General features: G+C 42.7%; 1 protein-coding gene and 1 pseudogene across 1 annotated transcript in view; one reads left to right on the forward strand and one right to left on the reverse strand.

Moving 5' to 3' along the window:
- Nucleotides 1-19960, forward strand: part of LOC147736697 (lectin-like) — a 114684-nt gene extending 94724 nt beyond the window's left edge. The window contains exons 3-5 of the mRNA XM_086952672.1: nt 17334-17474; nt 18718-18829; nt 19854-19960. Coding sequence (XP_086808798.1) covers nt 17334-17474; nt 18718-18829; nt 19854-19960 — 360 coding nt within the window. The remainder of the gene's footprint in view (nt 1-17333; nt 17475-18717; nt 18830-19853) is intronic.
- A 4707-nt stretch (nt 19961-24667) lies between these two features.
- On the reverse strand, nt 24668-26401 carry LOC147736698 (syncytin-2-like; annotated as a pseudogene).
- Between the last annotated feature and the right edge of the window lie 1275 nt (nt 26402-27676).

Raw genomic sequence — 27676 nt, forward strand, 5'->3', positions numbered from 1 at the left:
TTGTTGTGTGCAGCTTACTCAGCACCCATAGGGTGCGTCCCAACACATACTTAATGTCTGTTATCAGATAACCTTCGCTCTATTGCTTAATACTTATTGCATATTACTTATTGCTTATTACATATGTTTTGCACTGTAGATCCCCTTCCCCAATTATTTATTCTTCTGTACCAGATATCACAATGATGGCAATTGCACTTTCTTTGCCCGTCTCTTGGATATGTCAAACTTTTTATGTCTTCATGATTTCCTGTTATTGTTTGCTTTGTATTTTTGCTTTGCATTGGTATTTTGTTCCGGAAACTGCCAATAAAAACTTGTGAAATCACAAAAGGGACTTACATCCCACCCCCTCTCTTTCCTGGCTTTTCATTTATTCCTGTGCTTGCCACTTACATTTCCTCCATTTCTATTGGCTGTAGCACTTTTTCCAGCATTTACCAATGCTTGTTCCTCCATTTCCTCTCCTATTAGTTTCCCATAGTTGAAATACTAGTAGCATCTGCTTTGGTGGAACTAATTTTATAAGGTTTTGCCTCTTTCTGCTTGCAGCAGATTTATATAGGGACCTTATACCACCTGAAAGATTACATGTTTTGGCCAGAATCACAGGATGTTGCACCGCTGAGACTCAAATGGGGATCCCTGTTCTTGAGTCAGCAGCCCTGGCCACTGCGCCACATCCTCTCCAGTCCAGTGAGGCCTGTTTTCCTTGTCATCCTATTCAAGATTTCAAGCAGAAAACCCTGCTTTAAATATTTGATGTAAATGTTCTGTACACGAAATAAAATGCATTCATTGCCTGGTAATAAGCATATATATTAAAAAATTCTATGAACATCAACAAATCACTGTTTTGACACTTGAGCGCTCTACTTCTGTCTATTCAGTCGACTGAAGGTATTATGTCTGAAGATGGGCAGGTACGTTAATTATACATGATAGCTTATGTGGTACAGTGCTAGTTCTTGATGAACGCCACAAAGACGTGCAAAGGGAGGTGTGTTTTAAGTCTTGTGTTTCTGATGGGACTGGTGTTGCGTAGTTTTGTAAAGGGACAATGATGAGCATTAGTAGAAGTGTTCCATGCATGGATAAGGGAAAGTGATATTGACGCACCCTGCTATTGCCTAAATATAACTGTTTTTAAGGGCAAGTTTCCAGCGTTGTTAAGTTGAATGGCTGTGCCACACTAGGGACAAGCCTACAGTTCTTATGTACCCTTAGTTATATCTGGAAATCAATTATGCAAGTTGAATAAATGCTAGATTACTTTCAAACTAACCAAGGATTGCACACAGTGGGCCTTATTTATGAGCCTCTGCATCCCTTTTGAGACTATTTTATCTTACTTTTTGTGACGTAGCAGTGGACATGTTGTGTCATATTCATGCAGGATGACAGACATATCTGTCATTCCTTGCGACATGATGTGTCATACAGTAAATATAACGCATCCGTCATGTCGCAAGGAGGCGCACTGAGAAGTCTTGCATTGCTGCATGAAAGCAGCGATGCAAGACTTCTCATGAATGAGGCCCAGTGCTGTAAGTGGGATGGAAAATGTGTGTGAGATGTAGCGGTCTGTTTCAGTTATTTTGCAATAGTCTTCTTCCCTAATACTTGGGCTATCAGTGGCAAGGTTTGTGTTGCTATTTGAGCAGGAAGAGATAGCTTGTCTGCGAAAGTATCCAGTGGAAGCGAAGGGCCTTTTTTATGAGCCCCTACGTCATCTTTTAATAACCATTGTGTTACTTTTTGTGATGCAGTGGTGCCTTAAATAATGTGTCATGTTACGCCATATTTACAAAGTGACCCATCTGGGTAGATGTGTCACTTTGTAAACCCCTGAAGTACATTATTCCTGCATCAGGTAAAATTGTATGCATGGTGTGCGTTTCACCGCAAGAAAGGGTTGTAGGAAACACTGCGCCTCTTCTAGGATGCCAAAGCATCAAAATCTTATGCCTGACTTACGGCAAGTGTAAGGGTGACACAGGGCTTTTCACACGGGGCTTGCCCCATGTGAAAGGACTCAATGCTGGAGTTGCATCTGTTTTCAGACACACCCCAGCAATGGACCACTTTTGCACATACAGATACATCAGGAATACTGACGTCTCTGTCATTCCTTGCGACATGATGCGTCAAACAGTAAATATGACGCACCCATCATTTCACATGGAGGGCGCACTGAGAAGTGTCCCATCGCTGCTTTCACACAGTGATGCAACACTTCTCATAAATGAGGCCCAACTTTTCTCTGTTGCTGCCTACAGTGGCTGCAGTCAGCTCACTGCACGTGGAGCTACCTTTGCGTCTAGAGGATTTTCTCTCGGAAGATGTGCCCTGAAGACAGTACCACAAGGTCATTTTTAGGTTGTACCTGCACAGCACTTGCACTGTGTTTGTTAGGTTTCACCAGCACAGTGTTTGTGCGGTGCTTGTGAAATCTATTGTTTTTAATATAAACTTAAAGGATGCCCCCTCTCTCTCCTGGCTTGTCATTAGTTAATTTGCTAGCCATATTCTTGTCCTCCATTTCTATTGGCTGTAGCATATTTTCATGTATTTACCAATATTTGTTCCTCATCTGCTTCTCATATCAGTTTCCTCTAACCAAAATACTGCTAACATCTGCGCTGATGGAACCATTTTTCAGAAAGTTTAGCCTCTTTCGGCTTTTTCGTCTTGCAGAAGATTTATATAGCTCAATTTGTCCAGAGAGGTTAACTGCTTTGCCCAGAATCACTAGATGTTGCGCTGCCGAGACTCCAACCGCAACACCAGCTCTCTAGCTAGCAGCTCTAGCCGCTGCCCACATCCTCTCCACTCCCGTGATAATTTTGACAGACAGTCCATAAATTAGCCCTAACGTCCGTGATACATGTGTTAACTAAGCATGGGCGGAAAATCCGTTTCGCTCGCGGATTTTGCGGATTTTCGGTAAATTCGCAAACCGCGAGATTCGCGAATCTCCCGCAAAATCCGCAAATCCGCGAGCAGCGGATTTTGCTCGCACTGTTCGCGTGAGTTCGCGACTTCCCAGTACAACTTCGCGCCCCGCGAATAAGTGCAAAATTGCAGAAATACGATCTTAGCAAAACTGAAACTACTTACCAGGTTCAAAAGTTCAGGCTCATCATTAGTAGCCATTTCCTGTAGTGCTTCCTGAGGGGCCCCTCCAGAGTTCAGTTGCCAGTTGCAACTATTATGTGACCCTGCTCTGAACCTCAGAATAGTTACACATATGCCACAAAGGTCCTGAATTACAGCTAAGGGAGACAAGCAGGAGCCAGGCTGGAAGTTCAAATCCATTAATCAGCCCCTAATTCATTATTGTCAGTTGGGGCAGGGCAGGTGTTGTAACTAATTTTGCAACAATGAAAGCACTTAGCAAGTGCAAAAGATCACTAATCATGAAGCACTAAGGAAGCAGGAGCCAGCTAAAAAAATATTCTGTGACACATTAATCAGCCCCAAATTAATTCAGGTCACTTGAGGCAGGGAAGGTGTGCTTGCGTTGCCACAATAATGTACACTGACTGGACAACCAGAGGGTGCTGTGATGAAACAGAGGGTGGCATGGGTGGGCCAGAGGGTGGCATGAGTAGTCAGAGAGTGGCAGTGGTGACAGAGAGTGGCAGTGATGAAGAAGAGTGTCCCAAACAGGCTGGACACGTAGAAACAACAAGTTCGCGAAACTTGCGACCCGACAGGTAAGTTCGCAATTTGCGAAATTGTACAAAACCCTCGCGAACTGGCAGAAACCTGCGCAAACACAAAAAAAAAAAATTCGCGAGAATTCGCGGATTTTGCGGATTGCGAGTTCGCAAATCCGCAAAATTCGCGAACGCGAGATTCGCAAAATTCGCCCATGCTTAGTGTTAACGGATGGCACTACTCCTCAAAAACAAAATATAACACGCACAACAGCACATAAAATCTCTTAAGTGCAACACATAATACTTTCGATCACAAACTACAAACATGCACCCACCTTTCAGACTACACACATGAACAAACTTCAAAGCAAAGCTTTCTCTCTTTCACCACACCTAACACATATACAGCAACCCACCAACTCTCTTCTAACCACCTCTTATTCATTGGACAATTCAGAAGCCTACTACACGACCCACATGCTGCACCTCCACCTCTGATTCATACACCTTCCACCCTAAACAAATGCATTATATAAGCAATGTGACAGACATCACAACTATGCTTCTCCATGACTACTGCACAACAAGGTTACACTACAAAAAAAACACAGCGCACACACTCACTCTCAAATACCGTCTCTAACACCTACGCATGCAGATCCATCAATATACCTTCTTAGCCTGCTGGATGAGGAACAGCTACACAATTGTTCTCCTCATACAGCTAATACCAGCACTAAGGTCATACCTGCTAAAAGCCCACAATACTGCTCACTCTTCTACAAAACAAAGTAACACTATAACCAAAGTACATTCTCTAAACTGTCTACTAATAAATGCTCGATCGCTCTCCAAAAACAAACATCACATCTTCAGCCTTCTCACTGACACACAGCCTGACTTACTCTTCATATCTGAATCATGGTTAGGAGATGACATTGCGTCAGTGTTACATGAAGCCATTTCTGTAGGCTATCAAATGATTACACATTGTCATATCGGTAAATGAGGAGGGGGCCTAGCAATTGTGCTCAGACGGATATTACATATCACTAAAGCTGATGACGTCGCCATAAAAGATTGTGAGGCCCTTTTCACTAGATGAAATCCTACACCGTTTTCCTCCTGTACCTTCATGTTTCTTTACAGACCTCCACCGAGCAATGCAACATTCCCAGACACGCTAGAAACAGTTTCAAACCTGGAAACACTACACCCGACTATGTGTTCTGTGTGACTTAAACATTTGGTTTTCAAACAGAATATGCCCATCCGAAATGAAAACATCACTGGCCTAGATGCAATAAACCTGCATTAATTCATCCACAAACTGACACACATCGCTGCGCACATCCAAGATGTAATTTTTGCGAATACAGAACTAGTTACCTTTCAAACAATGACTTCAGTCACATAGTCAGACTACCATTTGCTAGCTTTCCAACATGAAACAACACTAAGCAACGCACCTAAAACCACCTTCATGCATCCACCTATTGACCATGGAACAAACTCAATTTGGAGCACTTAAAAGAACAACTAACATCCAGTACAGATCTAGACACAACAAATTCTGTTCAAAAACAATATGAGTGGCTAGAAGACGCTTTTGATATCCTAATAGTGCTAAACACTACACAACAGAACAAAGGAAAACAAGAACAATGGAGAAATACAGAGATGAAGGAGATAACACAACAAATTAGAAAGCTGCAAACTGCCTGGCTAAAACCAAACACTCATCAAGACATCAAACTTTGTCTTCAGAATATTAACATATTATACAAGTCAGCTGTCAAAAGAGGTAAGAAAAGGTACTATTCAGAGACAGAATTCTAAATGCTAACTGTGCAAATAAAGAATTCTATAAAATTCTCAATTAATTTCCTAAACCAAAATTGCCTAGAAGGAGCTCATCCTGTTACTCAAGATTTCACAGACAAACTGGCAAATAGCACACATATTGGACTCATACTTAAAGCAAAGACAAGGCACCGGTGCTTACTTTTTTCCAAAACAACAATCCAAAAATTATCTAACCCAGCATCTCTGTTCCTTCCAACACATTCACTCAATGAAGTTTTTGACCTGGTCAAAGGAAGCAGGCCTGCCAGCAGCCCGTCTGACCCGTGTCTACTACAAACCTTCAAGAGAATTATTCTAACACCCTCAACTGCCACACCAGGAAGAAGAATCAATTTCTTAAGTACTGGAATATTTCAAGAAGAACTCAAAAAGTCATACAGGCGCCCATTACTGAAGAAAACAAACTTGGACCCGTTAAACCAGCCGCAGCCGCTGCAGGTAAAAGTGGTGGGGCGGTGGGGCCTTTTGGTTGTCTCCCAAACTCCCCCCTCACCTGGCCCCAATGCTATGACCTGCAGCTGCAGCAGCTGCGCTGAACCCCAACAACTACAGACCAATCACAAATCTACTTTTCCAGGGCAAACAGATAGAAAATGCCCAGATGTGACAATTCATTGAAGATAATGCCATACGTTCAGACTTCTAAATGGGATTCCGTCCAGGAAGAGGCACCGAATCTGCCCTCCTTGCTACCTGGGATAACCTGAAGAACACAGTAGACCTCAATGGGGTTGCTGTGCTATTCCTCTTGGACCTCTAGGCTGCCTTTGACACGGTTGACCATAACACTCTAAAACAAAGACTCTACAAAGCTGGCATAGATCAGTTCAGTTCAGAAAAGCTTTATTCGATTTTAGTGCAAACATAAAATCATAACAGCAGCAATTGCAGTAAACCATGTCATACAATATCATAAAAGTACATTAAATGTAAAGTTATACATTGACAATAACAGGCTAAAACCTGTCATTACTACAATAATGGGTTAAAAAGTTCTGTTTCCTCAGGTATTGCTTAATCCACCTTTTACGTTCATTGTCATAGTATTTACAAAATAAAACCACGTGCAATGTGGATTGCAATAATAAATTATCACACGGACAAAACTCAAGATTCTTTGACCAATCATTTTTGGATGGAAATGTTACCAGGCGATTGAATGTTTCGAATCTAAATCTGGTCAAAATAAATCTATCAAAACCCTTTGTGCAATGGTGCAAATAAGGTTGGATATTATTACAAGCCAAGGTCATTTGATGTTTAATCACAGATGGTTTAGTAATTTCGCCCATTGATCTAAGCAGTTCGAAATGGTTCATACATTGGGTTTTCAATTCCTTTCTCGATAGCATGCAGATCAGTTCGGGGTTATTATACAGTTCGGGTCTATGCAGACCTGTTAACGTTTTCCTCACATAAGCTAACCATGGGATATATCTGGAGTTATCCAATGCCATTACTTCCTTTATAAATTCACGATTAAGACTCAGCGCGTCTGCAGACCAAACTCTATGCCAGAGTACAATAGGTTGTAATTTTATAAGATCTGTAATAAACTCCATTCCTAGTTATACATGACAATTAAAAACTGAGGAACCCTGAGGTAACGCTAAAATATATCTTAAAAAACAATTTTCTGCAATTTGTACTGATGCTACATTCTGAAAACCCTAAATGCCCGCCCAATAAACTGCTATACTTCTACATTTAGCTACATATATTTTTAGAAGAGTATCCGGTGGCCTTGATCCTAGTTTTTGGGCAAAGTTCACTAGTGCTGCGATTGAGCGTTTAAACAATAGGGTCCTGCTCCACAATCTCAGGTTCCACCCGCAAATGCTTCAAAACTCCCCAGAGCTTCTTATGATCAACACAGTCAAAGGCGGCTGTGAGATCAACGAAAATGGCCTATAAGCACCCTCTCTTTGCCTGAGTATATTTCCCTTGAAATAATACGAAATTTAAGACCTGCTCCACGGTACCCATCCCTTCGCTGAAACCGTACTGGACCCGGCTCAAGATGTTATTATCATCAGCCCAGCTTTGTAGTTTATTTAAAACCACCCTTCCTGCTATCTTCATTAGTGAGTCCAGAAGTGATATGGGCCTGTAGTTAGCAGGATTCTCTCGGTCCCCTTTTTTATAAATAGGTATTATTACCGATTCGGACCAGCAGGCCATTAAAACATATGTTAAAAGAGGGGCCCGAGATCAATATTCCGTTTTCAATATGTCGTTTGGAATCTCATCAGGGCCCGGGGCTTCATTTCCTTTGCTATTGTTGATTGCCGATATTACTTTCTCGTTCGAAAACTCTATAGGCATTGAAAATTGATCCTGTTCATCTCCCTCCAGCAATCTATTCTCAAATGGCCTAACAAATTTGCCGGTCTCATTGTTACATACCTTCGAGAAGAAATCGATCCAGGTGTTTTCATCTATTGCAATTTCAATTCCGGGGGTATCCTCTTTAGAAAAGAAAGGGGCATTCACTGCCTGCCAGAACAAAACGGAATCTCTAAGTTGGGCAGCCTCATACAGGTTTTGCCAAGCCTGTTCTTTTATTTCTTTTTTACGTTGTTTTAGGGCTGTATTAAATGCCCTCCTGCATGCTCTAATTAGATCATAATCCCTTTTTTGTGTGCTCAGTGCAGCCTTAAGCAGGGAATATGTTTTTGTGCAATGGGTATTAAACCACCCATTGCTCTTAGGTTGCCTATTTTTACTTGATATAGAGAGAGAATTTTGAATAACGCTGGTCACCTGTGAGAAAGCATCCAAAACCTCAGCGTGAGAGGTATCTTCATCTAGGCAAACAAGGATCTATGTTAACGCCTTTGAAATAATGTCTGCATTTAATTTTTTAGGGTGTTTTTTACCCCACCTGTCTCGCCAGAACAATATATTGCGACCATGCCAAACACTCAATAATAATGGAGGAATCATTACTGTCAGGTAATTTTAGATGTAGACTAAGGGGCAACTGATCACTTAGGCCATTTGGACAGATCATACATTTTTTCACCTGATTAGAGTATCGGTTTGAAAGAATAATGATATCGATCACTGAATTAAAACCTCAGCCTATATAGGTGGGACTGAAATTTACATTGGGGGAGCACATCATATTTACAAAACCAAGATCGAACATGGCCATGATATCATTGATTTTTTCCCCTCTTTCTGTGTGAACAAAGTGTTTCAGACAACCACTTACTTCAAAATCATTTTCCTCAAAGCCACACGCATTCAAATTACAGACATTTATATTAAAATCCCCTGCCCATAACAGAATTACATCTCTTCCTTTTACAGTGGTTTGGACCTTTAAGTCTTCAATATACGTTTTAACACATCCATGAAGTTAACATTATCAATATTATTATTGAAGTTTACCACTAATAACTTTATAGGTGAGTATAAATCAATGGACACAATTTGATAATAAGGTGTGCTCACTAGCATTTTTCCCCCTTTGTGTCTTCCATGTAGGGACCGCACCGCTGGGGTATGAAATGTTTTATAACCATCCAAATGCTTTTCATTTAAGAGCCAAGTTTCTTGGATACAAATTATTTCAAAATTCTGGATGACATCTTTCCAAACATTATTTGAAACTTTACTCTCAAGCCCACAGACATTCCACAAGACTAACCTGACAGGCCCAGAACTTAATAAAGATCTTGCAACTATATCGCAGTCATCCTCAAGGATAGTTTTTGATGCTTTTATCTCAATGTCAGCCTCCCCCTGTTCTTCAGCCATACTAGCCACCGATATTCCTAATTCAGGTCTAACTTGATCCATACAGAGAGTTACTGGACTAACATGTTGGGCCTTATTTCTAACTGGATCAACGTCATTGTTAAAAATCGCAACTTCAATGTTCGTGGGGACTACATCTGGAATCATATCAAACTCGTTCTGGGACACTAGAGAAGCCTTATTTAAAAGCTGACCTGGGGGTATATCAGCTTCATACTGCAAGACTAGTAAAGCCTTATTTGAGTGCTGCGCTGGGAGTATATCCGCTTTCTTACCTAGGCTCCCCATTTTATAAGTACTATCATGCAGTCAATCCACCTCATCGGCTTGTCTCAAAGATTCAAATCTATTATTAACCGCTATGTTACAGATCAGATTGTCATTATCAAAACTGTGCCTCATCATAGGATTTCCCCTCTTTAACAAACGTGGGTGATAAAAAAAGCCCAGTGGAAGGAATTTTATTTCATCAGTTCTTAAATCAACTTGCGCCACGCGTTTAAGGATTTCGTTAACCAAAGACAGGGAACTCAGGGTCAGAACCACGCAATCCCACGTCCAGGGCTTTGGCTCCCGGCCCACCCAACCAACATGTTTCACCATTTTAAAGGCTTTGAACATGTCCTTAGCTAGACCTGCCTTTAGGTCCAAGTAGTGAATGGACTTGTTCTGCAGGGTAGCCCAACATTCTTTATCTGGATCATCTATCTGCGGGACATTTTCCAGAACTATAGTATAGGGAGCTTAGAGGGTGGAAGGTTTAGAGTGATAGATTCTTGGTGCGCTATTCGTAGAGAGGTCTTTGATACATTTCCCTGTAGGTGGAAGTTATTAAGAGGTGCTCTCCCTTTGTTTGAATTGTCCATACCTCCTACTCCCTCTTTTCCATCATAGTTATTGTTTTGCCTTATTATAGTACCTTCTCTGTCATTTTTATCCGTATTACTAAGGCTCTGCACACCCTGTCTCTGAATATCAGAGGGCTCTCTACAAGACCGTTCCACATTCGTTGGCTTAGAGACTAATTCAATTAATTTATTTAATTTCTCATGAATGGAAATGTTTCCTTCTTCTAGCAGCGCCAATCGTTTCTCTAGTGGGTCAGTAAGCGTTTGGATAATAGAGACCAGGTCCACCAAAAGAGACTTAGGATCAGGTGGCCGATTGCTAGTTTGAATTGTGATATTATTTTTCCCCTGGGTTGCCCGTTTACGCTTACTTTGTACCTTAATAACAGGTTGTATCTTATTGGCTAATATCTCAGGAGTAATGTGTATCATGGGCGGTAAACTTATAGATGGAACTTTCTTTCCCTTCGTACACGTACGCTTAGATGGGGGCAGTATGGCAACATCCTGATCGTCGGATCGGATCCCATCCCCTCCTCTAACGATACAGCCATTAGTTGACTCACTTGGGATATTGATAGTATTATGTACTCTCTCTGATCCTTGGTTACACTCAGTTTTACTCAAATCTCCGGTAATCAGTGCGTCCTTATCTTTAATCAAAGCATTTTCAACACTGGATATTTGTTTTTCAATGGCCCCTACAGCGCCCGTCAGATATTTCATTAACAACATATTATTCATTTCCCTCTTATCCGATGGCTGAGCGATATTAGATTTATTTAACTTTCTTTTTCCCATCATTAATGAGATACTCCTCTTCCACACAAATAATAGCGCTAATTCAGCTGACAAGGGCAACTTCTGCCAGTACTAATAACCCTACTTAGTTAAAGTTCCAGTGCCTATATTCAGATGAAAAAGCCACGAGCCGGGGCCCAGCCCAGCCTCTTCCGGGCTATGACGGGCAAGGACAGGCCTGCCCTTGGCCCGGACTTTGCCCGCGCGTGTCCCGCGCTGCTGGGGTAGAGACAGCGATAAATAGCGCGATGGTGGCGCCTCCCCCTCTCAGGCAGCAGCAGCTGTGGAACTGGAGCAGGGGCTTCTGGGGCTTGTAGTCCCCCCGGACTGCAACAGCCCAGTGGTGCTAGATTGGGAAAAGCACCCTCCCACAGAAACAGCAACAGCAATTGGAAGATAGGCTCGGGACTTCTGTCCCCCGAGGCAATCAGCAGGAGATGGCAGGCAAGAGAGCATCCCGCGCTGCGGGGGTAGAGGCAGCTTTAAATAGCGCGATGGTGGCGCCTCCCCCTCTCAGGCAGCAGCAGCTGTGGATAGAGGAGACTGCTGTAAACTGGATAACATCCTACCTTTGCAACCGAACTAATGTCATCCATACCCCCTTTCCCCTCCAGACTGTACTTCACAAAAGCTCTATCATTCCGCCCATGCTTTTAAACATCTACATGAAGTCATTATTGGCACTGATCAATCTATTTCACCTCATGAGCTTTAATATGCAGATGACACGCAAATACTCCTTCAACTGGAATGCCCCAAAGATATTTGAAAGACTCCTTAGTTCAGTTGTCTCAGCTGTCTCAGAGCAGTGGATCAATGAATGATGTGGAGACATCTCAAATTGAATGCTCCCAAAACGGCAATACTCACGCGTGATAAATGGAAAAATGATGACCTGCTCTTTGCCTGAGCTGATGATCTGGAAACACCCCCTAAAGTATCAAAGGAAGTACGAAACCTCTGAATGACCATGGACTCCAAGCTTTCAATAAATGCCCAAGTGCACACACTAGCAAGATCAAGCTTTGTTACAATAAAAACTCTGTGACAAATCTACCCCCATGTGGGATTTCCACACAAGGTCCAGGCTACCATCTCTCTTGTTTTGTCCAAAAATTCAATTACGTCTATCGCCTCTACCACAAATCACCTTTTACAACAATGAAAACACTGCAACAGATTCAGTACTCTGCTGCCAGACTACTCTTACATTTAAAGCTGCAAGACCACATCTCCTCTTCCTTGAAAGCCCTGCATTGGTTACGGGTTGCCAAAGATCCACGTTCAAGCTGCTTTGTATCACCCGCAAAGCGATAAATGGAAAGGGACGTCTATCCATCGGGAACAAAATCACCAATAACATTCAACAAAGGAACCTCTACTCTAGAGTGGCACCTCGCCTCAAAATCTCATCATACAACAAAGAAAAACATGGGTGGCGTATCCTTCTCTGTTCAAGCGTACAAACCATGGAACTCTATACCCCCCAACATAAGATCCACGGACAACCACCTTATCTTCTGATAAATACTCACAAAATGGCTCCTCCGCACAAAAACACAATACGCAAACAGAAAAATACAACATATACCTCTGTATATAAACATTGATTTGACCTATAGATATATATATCTATTTATGTTTATTGCTTTGTATAAACATATATAATAATTATGTTGTTAATAAATATAGATATTTGTTCGTTCTGCTTAACAAATGTACATATTACCGATAGTCACATTATTCTATGCCTTGAACATGTAAATAACTGACTGAATAAATAAGTAAATCTTTTATCATAAACTAGTTATCTACAATTACTTCACTATTGAATTACAAACAAAACAAAAAAACAAATACATTAATTTAAAGCAAAATAACACTTTAAAGCCAGAGTTTATTAAATGCATCTTTAATCTACATATACTACCTTCCTCTACTCTTTCCAATGCAACACCCTAACCTCTATCAATATATCCTTTACCTCCGCTCTCTCATTCATCCCAAACCCCACACCACTAAAATGATCAAAAAAATAACCCTTTCTAGACTCTTCCCTCCTCTACCACTCCTTGAATCATGCCATACCTCATTTACTATTCCAATTCCTCAAAACAAACCTTTCTAAGACCATCCATTTGACTCTTTCCCCTCCACCTCCCTTTTACTCATCCTATGCTATGAGCTCCAAAACAAATGAACAAACTAAGAAAATACATCTTTCTAAATTCTTCCCTCTTCTATTCCTCCGCCTTCATTTTCAATCCAAATAACTTACTAGCATGTCTAGCACACAAATTAGTTTCAAATTTCACTATACTAATTCACCACTAATCCTCTATGGGTTCTGGAGTAGCATGCTACGCGTCGAAAAAGTGCTTTGACGCCTCCACTATGTAATTGCAATACAATACAATTTTTTCTGCAATTTTATCCTCTCCACTAAAAGACTAAAGTTAATTCCCACAATTGTGAGGGATTCTCCTGTGTAGCATTCCGTAGGGAGGGGCAGGCGGCATCCTGGAGGTAATAGACCTTCCTGCATCCTTTGTGTGGGTGCCATTATTTTTTAAAAATGGCACAACTGCAAGACACAAAAACATTCATTGTCCCTAGCCTTCATTAGCTCCTAATGGCAAGGTCTGTCGGGTGACATCACCTGAGTTAACACCTGAGAGACAGCACTTCTATTTATTCACTGGGATGATCAAATGGCCGGCTATCTGTGGGTTCATTCCAGGTGTTGTTGAGGTAAAGTGCAGCTGCATTGCTCTTTCAATGGATGAATGTCGGTTTTCGCCACAATGTTTTCTGTTGCAGGACTCCCTCACTATGCACCCTTCACCTCAGGACTCCACCATCCTCTTCTCTTAAGAGAACCATGTAGTATGGAGAATAATACTGCTCTCTTTGCCCAGTCCTGCATCCCTAACAACAGCCAGCAAGATGGGCTTAGAAGAATATCTGATGATCTTGGCTGGGATTTAAGATCTATTGGGTTGTCCTTCATGGATGGCCCCTTTGAGACTGACAAAGTGTTATGCATCCAGGGATCACTCTATCAGTTGAGATGGTGCAATGAGTTGCACACATGGCCTTTCCTATCTTTGTGAAGATCTCTGCACCTGTTCATTGTCTATGGCTTTAGCCCCTCTTACATACGTCAGAATCTGTGGTGATCCTTAATGGTCAGAATGCCAACATTTATAACCCAAAGCTAGTTATGGGAGCTTTTCACAGCACTCAGTTTACCTTTCTAATTCTTTGTGTTATGCAAGAATATATATGACAATCTTCAACATACACTCTAGGGCTTAAGAGGAGCAGTGTAATATTGTGTTTTTCTAGCAGAAGAGTCAAGCCGAGGGACTTGATCGAGGGTTTCTCAAACTTCAGGCGGAGGAATACGCACAAAAGGACTACTTCTTGGGAATTTGTCAGTACTCTGCCCATTGCGATCAACAGCACCTCCAGAACTCTCTTCTAGTGTGAAGACAGTATGGGACAAAGCCAAAGAATGTAAAGCAAGTTAGAATCAAATGGCAGAGAACGAGGACATGCAGCTGGAAGTCCTGGGCATATTTTGTTGATTCAAGCAGGTGTAAGTTAGGCTCAGTTCAGAATATTAAATTGAATGTACTTAACACAGGAGCCGCAGGATACTTTATGAGGATTGATCAATATTTTAGCCCAGTCCACATTGTGCAGAGGCTGTGTGGGATAACCCCTGGTGGCATTTGGTAGAATGGTCAGTAGGAAACAATGTGTAGTGTGGTAAGCTCTTCTTAAAGTCTACACGGGTGAACCCCATCTCATGCAGGTGGCAGACAGACAGCCAGCGAGCCACCAAAGGAGCTGTGCAGCTCCATATTAGCATTCTAAGTCTGGAAGGGCGAATCCACCCAAAGTCACGGGCGGCTTTAGAGTGATAACAGCTACCTGGCGGCTCCCTGGTCCCCAAATCAGATGTGGAACGTGTTGAAGGTTCTGAAAAAGGAACGAGGGGTGAGCAGGTGAAGGTTTCAAAATATTACAATAATTGGGGTAGCACCACCCTCTTCACCAGTGCCACGTGACTCATTGCCTAATGTGGAAGAGAAGTTCAAAAAGCAAACTGGGCTAGGTATTGGAAGGTGACTGATTACCCGTTCAATCTGCGGTCTAAGTGCACAGAAAGGGTAAAACACAACCATAAGTTAAAAAAACACGTCCTACACTGTGCAATCCTTATCATGTTCTTCTATTTTGCTTGAGTAATTTACATCCCAAATATTTTGAAGATTCTGCATGTATGGTGGCACGTACGGATGAGCCTGATCACTGGCTTGGTCTTAGCTCGACTGCAGAACCATTTTAAGACATGGACAGAGGGGGTGATTGCCCAGCACAAGCTTCCAAGGGGTCTGGCCCCTGCTCACCCTTTACAAGAACAATCTGGTGCTAGGTGCACTACCAGAGTTCATCGGGTGGGTGCTGCTTGCTCAACCCTTGACAGTGATTTTTATTTTTCTCTTCTCTCAGCTGAGACAAATCCCCAAGTACACAATACTTTCCGATACTCCAAGTGGGTCCCTCTTGTCTGAATTTATGAATTGTCCCCCCTTATTCTTCCCTTTCTTATGCCTCCAGTTCTTAGCCAGAATCATTTGCTGTATATCTCCCATCTAATCCTAAATATTTTAGTCTTGGAGAGCATGTGTTTGAAACAAACCGGGAGGAGGAGGACGCCGTGCAGCTCAGCTACCAGTCACAAAGTGGAGAGCTTAATTATTTAAAAAAAAGCTCCAAGAAGTAACCCTTGTCGGTGTGAAGAAAAATAATACACCAAATGTAAAGACAATTTCTTTTGAGCACAAAGAAAAAGTGAAGAAAGAAATAATACAAGGTAGCTTCATGAGGCGTCCCCCCCCAATCTCCAAAGAAAATAAGAAGATAGGACCGGATTGAAGTTGGTCCATTTTCTCCCTAAACCGAATGAAGTTTGAATAAAACCAAAACATAAGAATAGAAGAACTAAGGGAATAGATGAGCTGATTCAACACATGCTCTCCAAGACTAAAATATTAGTACCAGGGAAGACCTTAACCTGGATAATATTAAACCAGTGAACGAGTCCTTGAAGAAGGTGCAGGATACAAAAAAGAGGCACCGAAACGCAGCGTCGACAATTTCGTTCCCCCAAAAATCTATTTTTTTTTTTAAAATTCTAAAAAGTAATGATGATATTATCAATGTAATGTTTTTGTGAAACTGTGCTAGATCAGCAACTTTTAATGAATATTGTATGCTTTTATTTCTGAAACTGATTATAAATGTTGATGTATATGATTTTAAATATAAGAATGTACTATTAGCAAATTTTGGAAACAATTCTCTTTTTAAATAAATGAATGAAAAATGTTTTTATAAAATTGTTTCATGTCTTTCATGTCTTTCAACTACACATGTGGACCATTTATAGATATATTAATTTGTGAATTTGGTAATCGCTGTAACATTATAATCCCTATTATTGATGGAAAACACCCCTATCTGGGGACAGTAATACCATCTAGAATTTTTGGAATTCAGGAGAAGGAACCCTGTTTTTTAAGATTGTTGACCCAATCCTTTTCCTGGCAAAAAGGGTAGCTCCCTCCTTACAATTGTTGGTATCTCACATACAGACATAAGGTGTGAAACTGTTGACCACACCATCTACACTGCCTCATTAATGTTCTTTAGGTTTAAGGTTGACAATAGGTTGAGGTGAGGCAGATTGTTTTTGTTTTTATTCAACTTGTCTAAACTAGCAGATAGTCGCTTACATTAATGTTTCCCAGACTGTTAGAGTTTAAAATGTTTAGAAACATAGTCAAAGTTTGCAATTTTGCTGTTGATTTTCTCCAAGAAAGTTTGAGTATTTTAGATAGGGGTGATGGCCTTGACACCCTCCTCAAAGTCATACATTTCCGAGGACATATTGTGTCACCTGTATGAGGCAGACCTAGAGGCAGTCACATAAAGACCATAGTGAATACATAGTATTATGTACAAAATAGTAAATAAATGCACTGATAAAATAGTGTGGTAGGTCCTCTCTTTCGAAGTGTCTGTAAAACTGACCTTTTGTCCTGAATTTTGACCCGTTGTCCTGAATTCTTTACAGTTCTGTCCAGAATTTGCCTCCATGTCAGTTGGCCACCCTAGTGCAGATATATGGGCTCCTCTTCTTACTTGGCGCACAGTGTTTGTGCCATGAAGCCATGAGTGTGGAAGCAGCGCTAGCCCCATTAGGAGTGTTCAGGGAGAGGAGTTCTGAGTCACTGCACAATAAAGCACACAGGAGTCCTGATGACCAGCACTCCGATGCTCAGTCAACACTCACCCTGTCCTCTTTCAATTTCAGACGTACTGCCAACGCCTCGGCTCAGGATCACACCTGGCGTCTGTACACAATAAAGAGGACAACGAGTACCTGCAGAACTTCGCCTACTGGCACATGCACCATCATCATGCCTACTGGATTGGGGCATCGGACCTTTACATGGTAAGGTAGTGTGCAACAATAAATGGATGCCTGGGTCAAAAACTACAAATGGGGCAGGGATTAAGGAGTTTGAGGTACAAACATGATCCGGGAAAGGAAAGATTCCCAACCACTTCCCACCTTCCTTCAAAACAAATTCAAATGTGACATGATCACTTAGAGTCAGGGCAGGTGGACTAGCTATCGTCCATCGGGTGCAGTGGCACCAAGGTTAAGGGGCCAATGAGACCTCAAATATCGTTCTGTTTTACTGCTCCACAATGACAAGAAGTCCCAATTGTTTTGCCTCTGCGTAGCACATGGCAGCACAACTGTCCCGCCTTTGAGCCTGTTAAAAAAGTGGGTGCAAAAATCTCTGCCATGCAATTTCAATCCAAATTTTGTAAGTGATTTTACAGCACTGGCAGCCTGCACCCCATCAGTGGAAATGGGGTGACCTGATCCCCAACAAGAGGGGGGAGGAAGGCAGACTGTACCCCTTCACTGCAAGTGGGCTAAGTTGAACTACAACAAGAGACAGGGTAGGGGCAGCTGCATCGAATCAATGCAAGTGAGGCGAGCTGAAACCCGAAAAGAGACACGGGGCTGCACCCCATCAATGCAAGAGAGGTGGGCTGAGCCCACAAATGAGGTGGGGGCTGAACCCCATCAATGCAAGTGGGGTGAGCTGAGACTCAGCAACAGGCAAGAGAGGGGGGCTGCCGCGGCAAGGGTGACTGACATGGACGCTGGGGATCACAGCTAGATCCCCGGCTCCAGCTGCAGGGGTCTGCCCGCACCACGCGACTCTGGGCAATAGCTCGCTTATTCTTCCCAACGGCCCCCAGCTCCGGAATACCCCTATGGGGGTGAGACGTGCACTATACAAGTACTGGATTTACATTTTACATTGCTTTACATTAATGCAAGTGAAGTGAGCTGAGGCCCAATAGGATGCAAGGGGTGGAGGGTTTGTATTCTATTGTAACTTGTCAATTCAACATCAATTTGAAATAGAAACATTAAAAAAGCTAGTAGATACTCTGGCATAGGGTACGTTAACTGTAATTTTTCCATTCCTAGCACTGGTTTATGGTCTATATTTAAAATGGTGAAATGCCATCTTTACTTGATGTTCCCTATATTGTCCCCAGCATTGACATAATAGCCTAGGTTATACTCATCTACTTTAAACCCGCAAATGAGGTGAGCCGTGGGGCCAGAACTTGTAGCTCCTTGACAGCAATGTCTCTCTTTCTTCCAGAAAAGGCACTATGTGTGGACGGATGGAAGTCCCATGAACTTCACGAACTGGCACCCGGAAGAGCCCTTCAGCTCAGGAGGAAAGGAACACTGTGTATGCTCCAACCATAAAGGTAGGTATTTGCCTCCCATAATCAAAGGCCCTTTCCTGTAAGTCTTTCATGTGTTTTAACAAAAGCAGTTCAGTACCTCACACTCATTTTGTGAATATATTTCTCCTTTTATTTAAAATATGCATGGACATTTGTTGTATTTGACTCATATTGAGTAAGCATTTTCTGAAAAATTGGCTGCAGACTCTCTATCTTTCATTATGTGCCTAGGGGCCCGATGTAGGTAAATCCCATTTACCGATTTTGAAATACCGAATGCTACCGATTCGGTATTTCAAAATCGGTAAATGGGATGTAGGTCCCAACATCTGGAATCGTTACCGATTCCTTACAAATTCGGTATTTACCGATTCGGTATTTGCTATTGAATCCTATGGGCCTTTGAAGCCCATAGGATTCAATTCAAATACCGAATCGGTATTTACTGAATCGGTAAATACCGATTTTGTCAAGGGTGCAGGGGGTGTCACTTTGACACCCTCTAGCACCCCCAAAACGGGCATGTGTGCAATGTGGCACACAGACATGCCCTAAGGGCACGTCTGTCTGTCACATGGCACATGTGTACATGCACAGATGTGCATGTACACAGGAATCGGTATTTTACCATGGATTTGTATTCCATGGTAAAATACCGATTCTGTAAGCCATGTGCCAATGGTAAATTGGCTACCTACATTGCATTTTCGGTAATTTTACCGAATCGGTAAATATTACCGAATCGGTAATTATTTTACCGATTCAGTACTTATTACCGAATCGGTAAATTTACCGATTCGGTAATGATACCGATTCGGTAAAATTACCGAAAATGTGCCCCTACATCTCGATAGCCCTTTACCGATCGGAAACGGCCGAAAATCGGTATTTTCGGCCTATTCCGATCGGTAAAGGGCTACCTACATCTGGCCCTTAGTTTCTAGAAGTAGGGGTGAGTTGCTCCTGATTTACTTCTGAACTGATCATTACATGTTTGGAATGAGTACAACACAGCGGCTGAATGTTTTTGCTTTTTCTCTTGCAGGCCCAGGACTCTGGGGGGAAGTGAAGTGTGAAAGCAATCTGGCCTTCATCTGTAAAGTCCCCACTATTCCTCAGAACCATCTCTTATGTTGGAAGGGAGTGAAGTAAAGATGTGGAGCAACCAATGGCGTCCGTTCTGAAGAGATGGAAGCACTGATGCCAGGCATGGGGAGAAACCCTCAGGGCCTTGCTCTTGAATGGCACTATACATAAAAATAAATAAGTCACTTTGTTCACCCATGATGTGTGTTCTAAACTCTCACAGCTTAATATACAACCTTCCCTGGCCACAACATTGGTATGTGTTCAATTCTGCCATCATAAATGCTGCTTGTGAAGATCTGCAGGTGCCACTGTAGCCGTAAGAGTGACACCGTGGCAGGTGGGGTGTGAGTGTCCCTTTAAAGACCAGTGAACACCTACTAACTCTAGAATGGGTGCCGCCCGCTGACTGGGCACAAAGACACAACACTTACTTGGGTGGAGTAATCTCTTTGCATCTAATGGCTCTGGTTCCCCTGCTGCATGGTTGATGTTTGCCCCTATGAGGTGGGCAGAGGAATTCATCCCATGAAGGTCCAGGCTCATCGGTGAGTTCGGAACATAGAGGGGAACTAGGAAAACTTAAAGGTCCAGCGTGAGGGCTCCATAGGATACTATGTAATAAAAAATGTGTGCAGATCCTGGGGGTAGAGGGGACGGGAGGATCTAGATTAGGGAAACTGAGGCATAAGATCAGGGGATCTCATTGCTCAGAACCAAGAGCTCTCACACACCTGTGTGGGTGTTATGCTTCATCAGCTCCTCAATAGTCGGGTACTGCGATAACCTACGGGCCTCTCGAGGAGGTCTTATGAGCATAAGATGTCGATGTGAGGTGTAGGGTAGAGTTGCTCTAGGTGTAGATTGGTGTAATGTGATTCAGTAGTTTAAAAATAGCTAAGCGATACCTAATTAAATTTAATAGGAGGGCTCTCTTGTTATGATTAAAAGGCAATGGGTGACTGAATGTGGAAGTAATGGTTCAATCCAGCTCATAGAATAGTGTGTGTGTATGTCAACATGTCTCTTTCCCTCAAGTGTCGCTATCGATCTGGGCAGCTCTTCAGGACTTAAAAATGAAACCTAATCTAGTTGTGGTAGGGAAAATGTATGCAGCATTGGCAAAAGGTACCTGGAACATCTAAAACCCAAGCTAAGTTCGGTAAGCTACTGACTCTTTTGGTGATGGCAGAGATCAAGCTAGCTGTGGAACAAAAGGCTGATTCAGAGGTGACTTACCCCTTCTCTGCCACCCAGGATGTGAGTTCTCCATTAGTGCTGTCAGCGTAGGGCAGATGTCCAGTGTCTCAATGCTGCAGCCATCTATGAAGTGCTAGCTGAGAGTGGGATAAAAAGCAGGCGCATACTGTCTCCTCTTACTCAAAAGTAGAGTAGTAGAATGACTGTGTAAATATATAAGCAGAGGACGAAGAGGAATTGGAATTTACTTTCCTGATCCCATAGAGTGGGTGGTAATTGTGTTGTCAGCAAAAGAAGAAAAGGAAAAAAAAAAAAAAAGAAAAAAAGAAAAGAAGAGCAATTAAAGGAAGCAAAGTTGTGCAAGAAACTTGTAAGATGACCTGGACTTCAGAAATGAGGTATTAACATGGCTGGTCCAAGCACCGGGATATCAAGACTTTGGTCATGTGGAATTCATAGGATTGCTCAAATGTAATATTCATCTTTTCTTCGAAGTGAGGTCCCAGAGAGTAATGTTGTTTCTTTCTTCATAAATACTCGAGTCCCACAATGACCCATCCTTTCACGTCCACCTGCTGCCCCTGGTAAAATTGATCCAAGCTTTTGGATCTAAAAATGTTAAACTTAGGCTGATGCTACCTAGAGAATGTGTACTCTGGTAATATTCCATCTCTTACACCACCCAAAGAGTCTATAATCAGGTTTAGAGTCTGGTATTACTCCATCACGTACATCATCCAAAGAGTGTGTGATCGAGATTAGCATCTGAACAGATCAGAATGTCCAAAATTATAAATCTGACAAGACCAAGATCCTACTTGTTGTTAAAACCCACGCCTAATGGTCCACCTTTTTTTTCAATCTCTCTTCAAGTCTACGGTGAAAAACGTGAGGTTTCTGGACAACAAGCCTACAATCCAAGGACAAATATTCACAAATGCATCCATGGTGATGTCTCAGATTCTATAAAAGTAAAGTTAGGTTACACCCTGACCACTCTGAAATCTCATTTGATGCAATTCTTGCAGGAACCTCCATCTTAGAGACCAGCTTTTAGAGGAAAGGCTTTTTCCACTCTAGCCCCGTGCTCTGGAAGACTCTATTGCTGAGTATAAGATTGATATGATAGTGAGGCCCTTGTTGAGCACTTGAACTTTGAACCCACAGTCACCCTACCAGGCAGGAAGGGAAGCCTCACCCGCTGCCCACGGTTGAAATATCCTGATGTAGAGTTTCATTGATGAGTTTGAATTCAATGACTTACTCCTGCACTAATAAAGATGTTAAACATCTGGGTGCCTTCAATACCCCAAACCTATCTAAAAGGTTGTGGAGGGCTCCATTCGTGGTAACAGGCAAGCTAAAAATTGGTGATTAATAGAAGAGAAAGCTGAGTTGCACAGTTACTGTACTGAGATGCAGTGTTCTTTAAAGAAATGAGTATTCAACTCTTTCCTAAATTGGAGCAGCAGTGATGGATATGGGGCTGTTGTTCCAAGTCGGGGGGGGGGGCATAGATGGAAAAGGCCTTCTGTCTTGGTTTTTTTCCTTTTCAACACTTCTTAGTCTTCAGTCTGATAGTATCCTGGATGTGGTCACAGGGTGTTGTATGACGGAAAGTACCAGAGGAGGTGCTGGCAGTTTCAGAGGCAGGGCACAGAGGAGAGTGTCAGGGGAGTGTTAGGATAGTATAGGCTGCAGCCTTAAGGATGGTAACCGGGGGAATGTTATGTAAGTTTGAGACAGAGAGGAGGAGATGTTGCGTAGGGTCCTCGGGGATGTGGCAACGGGGGAGTGTTTGAAGAGTATTAGGGGGTATTAGGGAGAGTGTATGGGGAAGGTCCAAGGAATGTATCAGGTAGAGTTTCTAGGGAGCATCAGTGGCAAGACACAAGGGAAAGTATCAAGGGGAGTATTAGGAAAGTACCCAAGGGAATGTCATGGAGAAAATTGGGGAGAGTGTTGGGGCAAAGCAGCTGGGAAGGATGTTAGGGATAGAAACTCAAGGATGTTAGGTAGAGGGGGATTAAAGAGGGAGTGTCAGGGAGCAGTATTAGAGGAGGGGCATCAAAAAGAGGTTCAATTTTAGTGTCGGGAGCAAAGCACCTGGAAGGGCATGTTGGAGGGAGATTTATTACGGGGCAGAAAGGTGAAGACGATGGGCGCAACAGCTCAGGAAGCCTGCGCTGGGATGATCGTGAGAGTGAACTAGGGACAAATGGGTGGCTTAATTTGTACCGGGGTGTGCAGGAACCCTTGATCTAAAAATAGAGAAAACAGATATGTTAGCCGTGGAAACCAAAGCTGAAAGGTTAACAGTTTTATTAAGAAGATGCAACTTCTAGATACTTTAATACAAAGGCATAAAAATCATAGTTCTGTGTCCAGGACTCCGCATTCTCAGATAGCCTTGTGGACCAGATATCATTTACAGAATGACAGTTTCCTGACAGTGAGAGAGTAAGTCTAAACCTTAAGACACATTTATCATTTGTGGCAAAATGCATTCAAAAAGGCAAGGTACATATTATTTGAGACTACTCACATCTGCCTATAAGTGAGAAATCCTGCAATTACAAGTTGTACATTTCAAATGCAATAAGGAGAAAGCAAGGTTAAAAGAAAGCATGGTAAATATAACATTTCATAAGACAGAATATAAAATAAAGCAGCAAGTTTAGAGCATATGTACAAGTACAAGGGTTCTTAAGTAACCCTCCGGAAGAAGTCACTTACGAGGAGTAATTCAAATAGGTCCTTGTGAACCTCCTTTTGATATGTTTTAAGGCGGTGTGAAGTCTATGGTAACGTCATCTCGCGCCATCCCATGCCACGTATCCTATTTGCGTCATTTACAGCCTACTCTGCACTTTTCTCATCCTATACGTTCAAAATGCAGCACTTCCTGGAACCGTGGCACTTATGCTGGACTAAAGGTCATACCTTATTGACTTGAAATTTATCATAAATGTGCTTTGGTAAACAGAAAAGCCTTTTTACTGCAAAAAAGGATTATATTTAGGTGTGCTTGTACCAATCTTTATAACCTGTTGCCACATTCATTACTCCAGCTGTCATAGCTGAAGGGCGAAGTTCTCCTTTTCTCATACAAGGTTTGAGGATGTGGCCCTCTGTGTTGAAAGAATATGGTAGAAGTTAAACTTTAGCACACAAGCTGGGAGGGGGCTTTAAAACAGGAGGAGAAGCTTCGCGGACAAGTGGGGCTGGGTGAAGTCTTGGTCAGACCTGCTTTCTGCTTTCTTAACACAAAATTGCAGTACTCTGGCCAATCTAACCAAGGCCTATAATGCTGAACAGTAGGGCCTACACAGGGGTTCATGCTAGCTAAGTGATAAGAATGTCCCAGGATATTTATACAGTAAAATCTTTCCCTCTCTCATCCCCCCTTCTTGTTCATATTATTGAACATCATTGAACATCATTTGAACCGCATGTGTAGCTGGCGCTGGAGTTAGTGGCCTTGGTGAGTCATGAAGGACCGGCTCCTCTGGGCTTTTGTTCAGGGCAGCTCCTAAGTCCTCATGCGGTCCCCCTAGTTTGTCACACATTGTCTCATAAGGATGTGACAAAGTCTCTCCCCAAGGGAAGTGGTGGACCACTATGAACCTGGGCCTGGTAGTTACTATCCAGAGGAACCTGTAATGTCCGAGAGTCAGGGATGGTAAGCTCTACTATGTTTAACATTGCTAGCTCTTCCCCGTACCCTTGTCCCGTGTGTATTCCTGTGTATTCTCCTGAGGCTTCGTACTTCATCTCAACTACCTTAGACCTCAATCTCTTAATACAATACCGCATAATCTGTGTTCCAAAATATAACAGCAACAACACGTTTAATATTGGCATTAAAAATGTCAGTACTGCAGACAGCCATGTAGGCATCCAGTCCAAGTTGAACCAATTAGCAAAAAGGTCTGCTTTTGCACCTCCCTCCTCAGGCATCTGTCTCCCCAAATTGTCCAACTCCTTCATAGCCTTTGTAAGTGTTCCATTGTCCGCATCATTGGCTAATATGAAGGCACAGCAAGACGACTTTCCCACTTTGGGGCATCCACCACTATTCATCGCAGTTAACTGGTATAGAACATAGCGGTATTCCAGAACCATGAGTCTCAAAGGTCGTAGTTCTTCTTTCACGGCATTGAACCCATCACAGGTGTTGTAGACAAGATGGATCAGCTCGTACCTAGTCACTTGGAGCTAGCGAGCATTGGCTTTGGTCTGGAACAGGGGGATAACGCCCCCGAAGAAAAGTTCAGCATCGTTGAAAAGGCAAAATTCTTGTGAAATCTCATGAAAACGGCCATCTGAGAAATACTTCTTGACTTCCCTTTTCTGGTGGTGGAGCAGGGTGACATCACCTGTCATCAGGTGGGTATGAATGTGGGAAATGTTCGCTGCTGGAACAACCAGATGCAGTTCATGCATCGTGACGACGGAACAAAGTCCTTGGCAGTGGAGAGGCAGCTGCAGGTAGATGTGCTCTCCGCAGGCCCAATAGATGTCCATGAGGCTGGAGGTGCCGTACTTAAGGTCCAAATTAAAACTAGTGCTGCTGCAATTAGTATTTTTACCCACAGGAACTGTTCCATTACCTAGGAAGCAAAGGAGAGGAGACTTTAGCTTGTATGTTCTTTTCGGTTTGTATGGTGTACCCTCATTGAAAGTGTTTCTTCTAGTTTCCTGTGCCCATATCTCAGCACACTCCTTCTCAATATCTTCATTGAAATAATGTTTGTGCTCTTGTCCTACAATTGGGCTACCTAAGGAGGCTGCCTTACATATTAAGTCATGTGGGCCATTCCACTTGCTGTTGAAATAAATATTGTCCGTCAGGTGCAGAATTGGTCTACCCTGACAAGGGCATGTGTCATGGGTATGGTTAGCTCGTTCATGTTCGAGTGAGTGGTATTTTGATGGGGGCGTTGGGAAGGTGAAGTATCCTAGTATCTTATAGTGATGTTCCCAAATCTGCATTATGTCGGCAGGCACTTTCATATCACGGTAAACCTCCATTCTCCTTTCAAACTCCAATGGGCTAATTACATCTGTGAATGTAACATACTTGTCATCCCACTCTGTGGCGTTTACAAATGCATCTGAGTGGAGCTGTATCTGACCATGTATGCGGCAAAGAAACAGGTGCAGGAGGCATTTGGCGGTGGGCAGTGGGACTTTTTTGGGGAAGAGCAATTTATCTGCGCCTACAGCGTGAGGAATGTGTGAACACACAAATAAGGACTCATTTGTGACCTTCCTTCCAACCTCCCTCATGTCTCTGTACCACATGTTGTCTAATAGAGCGTTGTGAATCTCATTATCCTCTGCTGTCTTACTAGGGCGCTGGGAGTGGAAATCAGGCATAGAGTGCTGGTCGAAGGTGTAAACAACTGTATCTTGAAGATTACTGACCCAGTCTGAAATTTGTGCAGCCTGTTCTTTCTAACGTTGGGTACGTGAAGTATATCTGACTTGCACTTTCTCGCGACCCATTTTATCTCTGACACTTGGTTTATATTGGCGGGAACTTTTAGGTGTATCTATCATAGGGGGATTCAGGGTGAGATCAGGTACCATGATAGGCTGAATTCAACTTATGTTTTACTCCTAACATTGTCGCAATTGTGTCAAAAATGGCGTTTGAAAAATGGCTGCCACTGTCACTGCGAGTCCCTGAGGATGGCATCCGGTAATCCCCAGCTACATATGACCTCACGAAGCAGGAAGGTGGCTGCAGATTTGCGTCACAATGGACACAATTTCCAGCCTCAATCCACTGTGAAAAAGGACATGCCACCACAATGAGGTATTAGTAGTTCCGGCACCTGTCAATCATGTCTACATAGTCAATGTGGAGTTCTCAAAAAGGGCCCTTGGGCCTTGGTATTGTTGATGCGACTGTTGTCAGAGCTGGATTAGGGGAATACTGTTGACAAATGAGGCATTCTTGAACAAATAGTTGTATATGCTCATATGCATTGGGGATGAACCACTCTGGAAAGTTGTGGACATGATATCACGAGGGCGATGTATAGGAAGGTGCAGCTGGGTGAGTGCTATTTGCAAAAGAGCCTGTGGCATGACAGGCTTTCCTGTCATTGTCTGTCTGTAAATAAATAAATAAATAAATAAAATCTGATGCATCCTGTTGTACTCCCCTCTTCTTCCACAACTCTTTTTCTTCAGGTGGGGCACTTTCCTGTACTTCTTGGAGGTGCAAGTGTGCAATGAGATCATAGTGCTGTGTATTTATCAATAGTGTATGGACGTGATGGATCAGATGTATATGGGAGTGGTGACTCACTATGATCCTCAACTGTATCTTGTGCACCTTCTTGCACTGCTGAGGGTGCATCTTGGGCAAGCAGAATGGGACAAAGTCCTTTGGTGCTGGGGATAGAGATTGTACATATCTGGCCCACTGGCTGCTTCTTTTGCAGCCCAGTCTACCATGGCATTTCCTCTGGATACCAAATCTTGGCCATTTGTGTGTGTAGCACATTTTACTACAGCTACTTCTGTGGGCAATGTCAATGAGTCTATTAGTTCTTTAAGTAACTATTT

This window comes from Lissotriton vulgaris, chromosome 1_2, assembly GCF_964263255.1.
Source record: "Lissotriton vulgaris chromosome 1_2, aLisVul1.2, whole genome shotgun sequence".
In the NCBI taxonomy this organism is placed as follows: domain Eukaryota; kingdom Metazoa; phylum Chordata; class Amphibia; order Caudata; family Salamandridae; genus Lissotriton; species Lissotriton vulgaris.